General features: G+C 29.8%; 1 protein-coding gene across 1 annotated transcript in view; it reads right to left on the bottom strand.

Moving 5' to 3' along the window:
- The window catches only part of LOC106460415 (sodium bicarbonate cotransporter 3-like), a 100,243-nt gene that overhangs the window by 7,285 nt on the left and 82,728 nt on the right, over positions 1–10,230 (bottom strand). The window contains exons 19-23 of the mRNA XM_022387128.1: positions 4,989–5,077; positions 2,180–2,248; positions 937–1,113; positions 697–840; positions 74–91 (exon numbers count right to left, since the gene is read on the bottom strand). Coding sequence (XP_022242836.1) covers positions 74–91; positions 697–840; positions 937–1,113; positions 2,180–2,248; positions 4,989–5,077 — 497 coding nt within the window. The remainder of the gene's footprint in view (positions 1–73; positions 92–696; positions 841–936; positions 1,114–2,179; positions 2,249–4,988; positions 5,078–10,230) is intronic.

The raw sequence follows: 10,230 nt of genomic DNA, 5'->3' as shown, positions 1-10,230 counted from the left end.
GATAACATGAAGAACAGTGTTGAATAAAAACCAAGTTGCTAAGTGGTCAGCTCAAGGAGTAAGCCAGTCCTACCTTCTCTGTGCTTGTATCCTGAAGAACAAACATAGTGAGGAAATAACTAAGCAACTAATGTTACGATAACATAGTTCAAGTATTAAATTCGTTTGTGGATAAAAGATTTATTTTGCTAGAGCAATTACAGTAAGACATTTTAACAGATATTAAAAGATATGCAGAGCCTAGCAATTCACAGCATTATTTACAAAAAAAAAGGAGCAATCTGAATAAGTTTCAGTATCCTTTTAATAATTAATACGATAAGAAAATAAAACAATGGTAATAAATAGTAAAAATAAATACATGTCAGTAATTAATTTTTAAATCATATTTCAAGACTGATTTCAGTCAAATGGTTAACTGAAAACCATAAAATAAAAACAACTTATGAATTGTAGTTTTGGTATGTATTACTGGAATAAAATTAAAGGAATGAAAAAAAATAGCAAAATAAGAATAACCATAAATTGGATGCATGTGATTAGTCTATAGTTAAACTTAACAATAAATCTACTTTACTCATATTAGTAATGCATCAAGTTTCTGTGACTCTCTTGTGAAGAAATAACAGAGTGTAATGAAAATGTATACTTATTTTAATAATTTTTTTCACCAGAAACAGAACATAAATTACATACATGCTTCTCTTCCTCTTCTAGTTTCCTTTTATCTTCTTCAAGTTTTTTTCTGGTAGATTCTGGCATAACATCATCAAGTATTTTTAATTCTCGCTGAGTGAAGATAAAATCCAACAATTTTCTGATGAAAATCATCACCACCAACTGGGAAGGAAACAAAAAAAGAAATTCAGATCTGTTAAGACATGAAAAACTAATATTATAAAAAGTTAAGACAACAACAAAAATTATTAAGCTCACCATGAGAGGAAAAGCAATGGAAATTGGTTTGTATGACTTGATTACCCACAATGACACCAGACACGCCAGTTGAATTGCTGTGAACAAATGAACTCGAATAGTTTCTACAGAACGTAGGAACATCAGGTCAGGTTGGTACTTTTGTGGCATAAAAAGGATCAGGATACGATCAAATAACTACATTAAAAGAAGGAAAAATATTTTATTGATCAATTCTCTGTTTTCTTGACAATGGTAATAAACTCTTTTTTGTTTTCCAGTGTTGGATCACTTTGTTTAAAATTTAACTTAGTTTACATATAACACTAATGCACAAGAATGCTTGATTACTAGAAATAACTCATCAAGATACCACATACATAGATGCTAGTTTTAAACTTTATTAAGTGAACGATGAAAAACAAGATAATGATGGAGAATATTCTGCAAAGGAAATCACTGAATGAATACATTAACGAAATCTTTCAGTGATTTTGTTTTTCTGCTAAACTAATCTGTGTCAAAAAAGTGTGACAAGAAACAAATATGTAAAAAAAATAATACAATAACTATTAATCTCACAATAAACATTTTATGAAAAATTATGAAAAGTTAGAGACTATTATTTTTAGTTATTTCTATCAAATATTTTTTAAACATTAGTAATACCATCTTGAAATAATTTTACAATAATTTAATTGTATTAAGTATTATCAGAATTATATACAAAATTTACCTGAACACAAAGTACAAAGACAATAACTTATCCACATAAGCAGTACAATAGCTTGTATTGCAGTCTTTTAATTAGGATAACAATCCAAGCATATCTCGATATCCATCTCCTAATAATTTCTACGCCAATCTTAGCTAAAATTTAGGTTAAAAACTATGGTGTTCAGAATTAGTAAATAAGATCTAAAACAGATTTAATACAGACTTATAATACTTAAATAAACATATCCCTATTTAGTACTATATACAGGTAGTATACTTAAGAAACTTTGACAAGGGCTCTAGGATATATCATTTGTATGCAAGTTCTCTGTTCAAAGCAGGATGTTATGTTAAGGTTTTTTTTTCAATCTTAATCATAATAAATCAATAAATTAAAAATTGCATCATTTAAAATATATCTTGAACTTTATTTTAAGACAAAGCACCTTCTTATTTCGGATTTTAGTAGGGTAGCACAATATAACAGTCTTGATAAAGATAACATTATTAACCATAAAACAAGTAATTATATAATCAAATGACAAACCTGTAGTCCCTTCAGTGCAGAAACACCCATGTACAGAAAGACACCAAACAGCACTGGCATAGGAATGAACTAAGAAGATGAAAATTTCACTTTAAATATTCTACTAGCATAGATGTGATGTATGAAGAACTAAATTACAGAAACTATAACGTATGAAGAATTAATTTACAGAAACTATGACGTATGAAGAACTAAATTACAGAAACTATGATGTATGAAGAACTAAATTACAGAAACTACGATGTATGAAGAACTAAATTATAGAAACTATGATGTATGAAGAACTAAATTACAGAAACTATGACGTATGAAGAACTAAATTACAGAAACTATGACGTATGAAGAACTAAATTACAGAAACTATGATGTATGAAGAACTAAATTATAGAAACTATGACGTATGAAGAACTAAATTACAAACTATGACGTATGAAGAACTAAATTACAGAAACTATGATGTATGAAGAACTAAATTACAGAAACTATGATGTATGAAGAACTAAATTACAGAAACTACGATGTATGAAGAACTAAATTACAGAAACTATGACGTATGAAGAACTAAATTACAGAAAGTGTTTTTTTTATTACACAGTACAATGAATGATTAAAATATGACCAAAAAGAAATAAATTATAATGTACTCTGCTTGCACAAGAGTGAACAACAAGAATGTAAACTGCAGTTTTAATATTCTGTTTCCATTTTAAATAAAATTGTTCTACCAACATAAAACACCAATTACAAAACCTTTTAGTTGATTGCATGAAAATAAAATTATATCATAATTAAATTTATAGCGACTACTAGATTTACACCTGTAGTGTATAATGGTGGGGAACTGTCAAAATTAAATCATGTAATTAAACTTATTTTTAAAAATTTTCAATTTTCTAACTAGTACATTCAAAATAACTTAAACAAATTTCAACTTTCTTAAATGTGCTATAAAAGTTATGTTTTTTTATATAACTTACTACTGTTACCAATAACAACTTAAGTAAAAAATAAATATATATATTGTGCAAAAGTGTTAGGACAAAGTCAAAAATTAGATTTCAGACTACTTTCAAAGAACAATGGAAGGTAAATCACAGGTGAAACATCAAAATTTTATAAATCTTCATATTTAGTACAACAGAAACTCAGTGGAAGTGCTTGAATTCAGCAAACAGTTAATATCTTGTGTGTCCTCCTCTTGCTTTAATAACTGCAGACAGTCTTTCAGATATAGTTACAACATATTTAATCAAAGTGTCCTATGGGATTTTACTCCAAATGTCTCTAATATACTCCCATAAAGTTTCTTTGGAAGTTACTTTTGATTTGTCAAGTTTTTGATATATCAAATCCCAGGTCTGCTCAACTTGGTTAAGATTAGGACTATGTGGGGGCCAATGCATCATTTGAATGACTCCAGCAGCTTCTTTCTTAGCAAAGTACTTTCTGCATAGTTTGGGTGAGTGTTTGGGGTCATTATCTTCTTGGTAGTAGAATCCTTTACCAATAATACTCAAACCACTTTGTATACCATGACAGATCAGTATTTGATGGTACTTGAACTGGTCCATTATTCCATTTACTTTGCAAATATCTTCTGTCACCTCAGCAGAAATACACCCCTAAACCATCACAATGCCTCCCCCCCTGCTTCATGATAGGTGCTATGCATTGAGGTAAATATCTTTCACCTTTCTTTTGCCAGATAATACAACCTATGCTTTGAACCAAATATTTCAAACTTGGACTCATTCGTCCATAACACCCTTTTCCAAACATCAACAGTCCAGTTTTTGTACTTTTTTAGCAAATTTCAGTCTCTTTACAATAATTGGTGATAGAAGTAAAGGTTTTTAATCTGCTACACGACCAAATATTCCATTCTTGTTGAGTCTTCTTGATACTGTAGATCTGAACACTTTTCTATCATTTGGTACATGGTCATTTATCTCATGCTTGAGATTAGTAGCAGTCTTCCTTCTGTCCCGAAGGCTGTATAAACGAAGGTACTTAACATCAGTATCATTGAGTTTCGGTGTTCTGCCTCTTCCTTTCCTATTTTCAAATTTACCTGTCTTGGTCTCATGATCTATGGTGTACTTGATGGTGCTTGGGGAGCATTTCAAGTCTGCAGTAATTTGTCAAGAAGTCAACCAGCATCACATAAAGCTTTTATGTGAACTCTCTGCTCTACTGACAATTCTCTATGCTTTTTTAGCCATGGTATGACAACAAAACTTAATATATAATGTTAAACACGGTTTTTATCATGGTTTCTTTATGTACTGCTATTAAATTGATTTATTCTGGCATATAATGGTAAGACACTGCATGGGGTACCATGACAGTTATTTCATACCCTAAGTTTGATTAGTATATTCATTCATACAGAACCATTATGACATGCCCTTGGTACAAGTATATGGGAATTCTAAAGAATGATAAGTATTTTCACCCTGGCTCATTCAATTGTCAACAGAGATCGGTGAAGCATTACCATAGTGTTGAAATTTATGTTCTGTAATGACATGGAAGAATTAGCCCCATAAAATGGAAAGAATGACAAAAATATTCTCTTGTCCTAACATTTTTGTACAGTACTGTATATTAAAGTTCAAAAGTTTCTTAATCTCAATTCCAATGATGATCATAAGATTATGCAGAATAAACATTAAATGTACCTTAAGCTCAAACACAATCATCACATATTCATTTGTGGTATAGTAAAATATATATATATAATTCTGCTCTAACTTTCATTCAAATAATGTTTCCTTTATGCAAATGTAAGAATTAAGTGCTTTAATACCTTTAATACACGGGTGAAGAAGACAGATAAGCCCACCAAAATGAAGATTATCAAGTGAGTAACTCGTTGTTCTCTGTAACGCAACATCAAAATTCAATTCAGTACTTGTAACTTGGTGTTATAAATTAAAAATAAATACAAAATATGCTTTCAGCAGAAATAATACTGCAGACTAAACAACATCAGATTTTATAACAAGCTAGTAAGAAAAGAAATGTAAACTATCATCATCTTTAAATTTTTGTGTTTAATCTTGATTAGCTGTTGTCACCTTTATCAGCACTACCATCACATTTCATTTTTGATAGAACATGTTAAAACTCGTAATCTTTTAATAGAAAAAAACTAAAAACTTTAATGGCTAGAATGATTAAACTTAGTATTAAGAAAAATCCTTTCTAACATAAAAGTATTTTTATGGTTAAAGATCATCATATAAAGACAAATATAGAGGAATAATGATATTCAATTATGAAAATCATTTCCTCTTTCATAATAAAAGTCTAAGATCTTGTAAAGGTAAGTTTGTATTAATATATTTTGTTGTTAAGCTTCTGTAGAATAGAAATATTTGGTTATAAATGCCAGTTCCTGTGTTAACTGTGATGTGCACTAAGAAATATTGTTTCCATGATATAAAAAGCAAAAACTCAGCTCCAAAGATCACTATCCATCTGTGGTATTCAGATACACTAATCTCCAATAGAAAAGTATCTACAAAACAGCAGGTTTTAGATATGTTATACAGAGCATATGAACACAGATAACAAAGGAAAAACAAAGCAAATACAAAAGCACAAATATAACACATTTTTATTCAAACAATGAATATTGCTGGTGTTTTAATTATTGCTGACAGGTTTCAGTATTTAAATCTCTGGCTGCTGGAGCTATAAACATATCTGCATGAGACAAATACATGAATCACAATAATGATATCACTTGTTCAAAATGAAGGCCATTAATGGTTGAGTTCTTAGCTACAAATGTTAATACCTGTCATATGACTGAGTAACCTAGATGTCTATCTTATATTAATCACTGGTATGATAGAGATTTCCAGTTATAAATATTAATATTCCATATATAATAGAGCAATTTAGTTAAAAATCAGTGCACTTATTACATGGATATCTATTTGTTATTAATCAACATATGGACGTTTAAAAGTATGTATTTAGTAACATTCTTATAAACTGTATGTAGAAAGTTCATAAATTTTTACTAATCTTTTAGTTCACACATAGGTTAGATATCACCAAAATTTGTCAATATGGTTTATACTTGTTTGACCATGTTTCTTTCTCATCACATCCTCACCTGGAGGAATGTTAATCACACCCATCTCAAAGTGTGGTACAGAGATTTGTATAAGTGGAAATATATAATGGGAATGATCACTGACAGGATGCCACATGGGACTTTTGTTGCACTTAAAAATGTCACAAATGTGTTATCATTATGATTTTTGCTCTTGTCTTCAGTTTGTATACACATGCTTCTGATCTATTCCAGCAGCTACCTGAAGTTAATAACAAATAATAAAGTTGGCCAGTTCAGAGAACAAAGATTTTGTGTTTTATACATTCACATATATTTACTTGTTTTCTTTTATTATCCATATTCATTTTATTCTCTACTGAACATTTTCTCAACCTGAAGCATATTGCAGAAAATCAGTTATCTAAATAATACAGCTGCAACATGGAAAACTGATGAAAATGAGCTAACCCTTTAAGTTCAGGTTTGGCTCTTTTACATGTCACAATTTTTTACAGAGTTACATTCAAAATTTAATTAAACAATTTTATTATCAATGTATTTCAATAAAATTAACATCAAAATGTAGTTTATAATTTAATTTTTTATATTATTTAAGTTTTAAATCCTTAATTTCAAAAGAAAATACAGTAAACCCTTCTACAACACATGTTCATCCAACATGGATTTGCTTATACATGCAAAAATAAAAGCAACCAATTATCTCCTGAACATGGAAAATTCGATTATGCGTGGTTTGCCAAACACGCAAACCTATGAGCACGCTAAATTGTTATAACTATCTCAATACAGGCTCAGATAATTCGAACGACCATGTCTCATTTTTGTACTCATTTAAAGTCTTTATAGATTTAATACTTGTAACTTTTAATATAGTGTGTATATCTTCATGAAATTTGGAAGTCTTTCAGTTAACATTATAAGTCTTTCATATACAAAAAATCATAATTTTTAGTGAAGTATTTTTAATGAACTAAAATGAAGATTTGTCCATGAATATATTGAGGACTTGTTTTGAATAGTCTGTGTACAAAGTAATTTTCATGTTAAGATTAAAAATACTTTTCCTCATCTCAAAAAATCTCAAATTTCCTTTGTGTATTTTCCCTAAAACCTCCTAAATACATTGCAAATGGTTTTTTTCAGTATTTGTTATTTTCTCTACTCTATTTCTATACAGGATCGTTCAATTTTCCCAATTTACGACAGAAGTCCCAACCCATCTATCCTCAAAACCATGTGTTCTTATTTGGTTTACATGTTTACAACCAACAGAAATGACTTGTTTTATATTTCAAGCTTGCAACAGTCCTTTTGAATTTCACAGCAACAAGTATTAGCCCAGAGGAAGTGACTGATGTGTGGTGGTGTGTAAATAAATTGATGCTCATAGCAGTACTGATTTTTTAAACCTATTTATAGCTTAGTTAGAAAACAGTTAAATTACTGTTTTAGTGAGTTATGTATTATTTGTGTTCTAAAGTGGGTATTTGAAAGGTACATGAATTTTTGTTTTGACAACAAGTTTGGAAAAAAAACAAACTAGGTCCTTTTTTTTAGCTACACCATTTGATGCACAATTTCACACTACATCATGTTGGTGTATGAGAACCTGCTAATGTATTCCTGATGTAATATGTTGTTTTTCAGGGATGAAAAGACTGTGTACATGGTAACATCCAGATTATAAAACCATAATATTAAAATAAACTCTAAGTGCAAAGATAAACACATTGTTTTATTGTTGTTAAGCACAAAGCTATACAATGGGTTACATTTGCTGTGCCCACCACGAGTAAACAAGATGAAATGGTGAATATAAGGAAATTGAAAATCTCCCAAAATTATGGATTCAAAGAAAAATGGTATTGTTCATTTCATTTCATAATTTTCAAAATTTCATTTTATCATACACTGATGATTTAGCTACGGTTAAAATTAAGGTAGAAAAAATAACAGGTAAAATATAAAGTTTTACCCCCCCAAAAAACTTTTGATATTCGTTTAGAAGGTTTTAGAGGTTATCAAATGAAATATGAAAACTGTAAGATGCAAATAAATATGAAAATCATCTTGAACTCAGATTGACTCAGTAAATGCTATGGAATGTTACACATAAATCTTTACTAAATATTTTATTAAAAATTCTCATTTTTTGAGTACAGCAGATTTTAAATGTTTATTAAAAGCTTGCTAAATTTTATGAAGATATACCAACTAAATTTAGAGTTCTAGTATGTATAATTACATGATTTTTCAAACAATGCAAAATGACCAACCTGTCAAGAAAGGTTTAATGTGTTATGACAGATGACCAGTTGTGAATGTTAGTTTCTTTGTCATACAGGGATATCTGACTGATAACACATTATGTGTTTTAAAAGGAATGTCCATTTACAAAGTTGAATACTAAGTTTTAATTGGGTTATTAACAATTTTTGTAGGTGTATGTTTAAAGATTTTATAAGAAAAAGTCTCAACTGTCCCATACAGAATGTTTTTAAAGCATATTACATGTGGTGAAACCCATGTCTGACTGCAGATCTCATTTATCATGTGTTGAAATAGTTTATCGGATCTACTTTAAATTGATGTTTGAACACTCATATCACAATACTGAATGCATCAGAATAAGGCTGAAAAATTATAAGAACAACAAAGATTAACTTCAACTTAAAATTTCTTCACGTAAGATTACTTATATTTTTTAAAACATTTGTACAAAATCCTGTATTATTCTACTCATAAAAACATGATAATAAGAGTTCCAAAATTTTTAAATAAATGTTCAGAGCTTTAGCTCTGAGAAATAAATCAACATATGTAGATAACCTTTTTTTCCAAGGTACTGAAAAAGCAAGAGTTCTTCATCCTTCCTTAACTACTAACTTACTACACGTTTGAGTAGGTTATATTAAAATAATTTTGAATATGAAAATCAGCAAGTCATGTGACAACTACATAGCCAATATAAAGTTGTGGTGGATTTGTATGCATCAAAACTACATTGTTTAGTGTTTCGTAGGTAGTGAAATGCCACTGAAAACTGATCGCTTTTGGGAAGGGTGAGTAACAGCCCTGTACAACAAAACATATTGGCACACTCAGATCATAAAGATGTGTTCAGATTGAAGATTTGAATTTTTAAGATGAAGATATTTCTTGTACTTATGGGAATTTTTAAGTTAGGAAATATGGATCAACTTGGAGAACCAGTACCATCCAAAAAGAAATATGCAACAAGTCATACTACAGCAGTGATAGGCAAAGTGTGGAATCTTGTAACAGGTGAGATTCAACAAACATTACGGTCAGTGGCAAAAGTTGTACACATATCCCAGACAACATAATCAAGAAGGATCTCTATCTGGAAATGAAGCCAACAGAGTATATGTTCACCAAGATAAGGCTTCCAGTCATACCTCGTATTCAAGTAGATGAAGGATAAAATGGGTATTCATAATATTCCATATGAAAGCAAATTGATCAAGAAAATGAAACAAACAACAGTTCTTTAGCACTATCAAAACAGTAACTTATGTAGATAATTTGTCTAACTTATAGACAGTGAAACAGTAGTTACTCATAGTTATCTCAATGTTAACAAGATACACATAATTTCTCTAGCTTTCAGGAAATGAAAGATGCAGTAGCTTTTCACACATCAGTCTTCTAACTATTAACTCATTATGTACCATACTCTGTACTTTCTAGATAATAAAAGAAACAGAAGCTTTTCACAGCTTTCTAAATGACAGTATAACACATACATAACTTACCAGATTGGCAGATGAAGAAAACAGTAAGTTGAAGTACACGGTTCAATACGGTAACTGAACTTGTATATAACTTGTCTCACTTCCAAGAAATGAAACAAACAATGATTCTTCCCAGTACTCTAACTATTAAGATGCCCCCCAGTGGCACAGCGGTATGTCTGCGGACTTACAACGCTAGAATC

This window comes from Limulus polyphemus, unplaced genomic scaffold (genome assembly GCF_000517525.1).
Source record: "Limulus polyphemus unplaced genomic scaffold, Limulus_polyphemus-2.1.2 Scaffold766, whole genome shotgun sequence".
Taxonomy (NCBI): Eukaryota; Metazoa; Arthropoda; class Merostomata; order Xiphosura; family Limulidae; genus Limulus; species Limulus polyphemus.
Note: the sequence above shows the minus strand (reverse complement) of the source record. Positions and strands in the feature narration are given on the sequence as shown.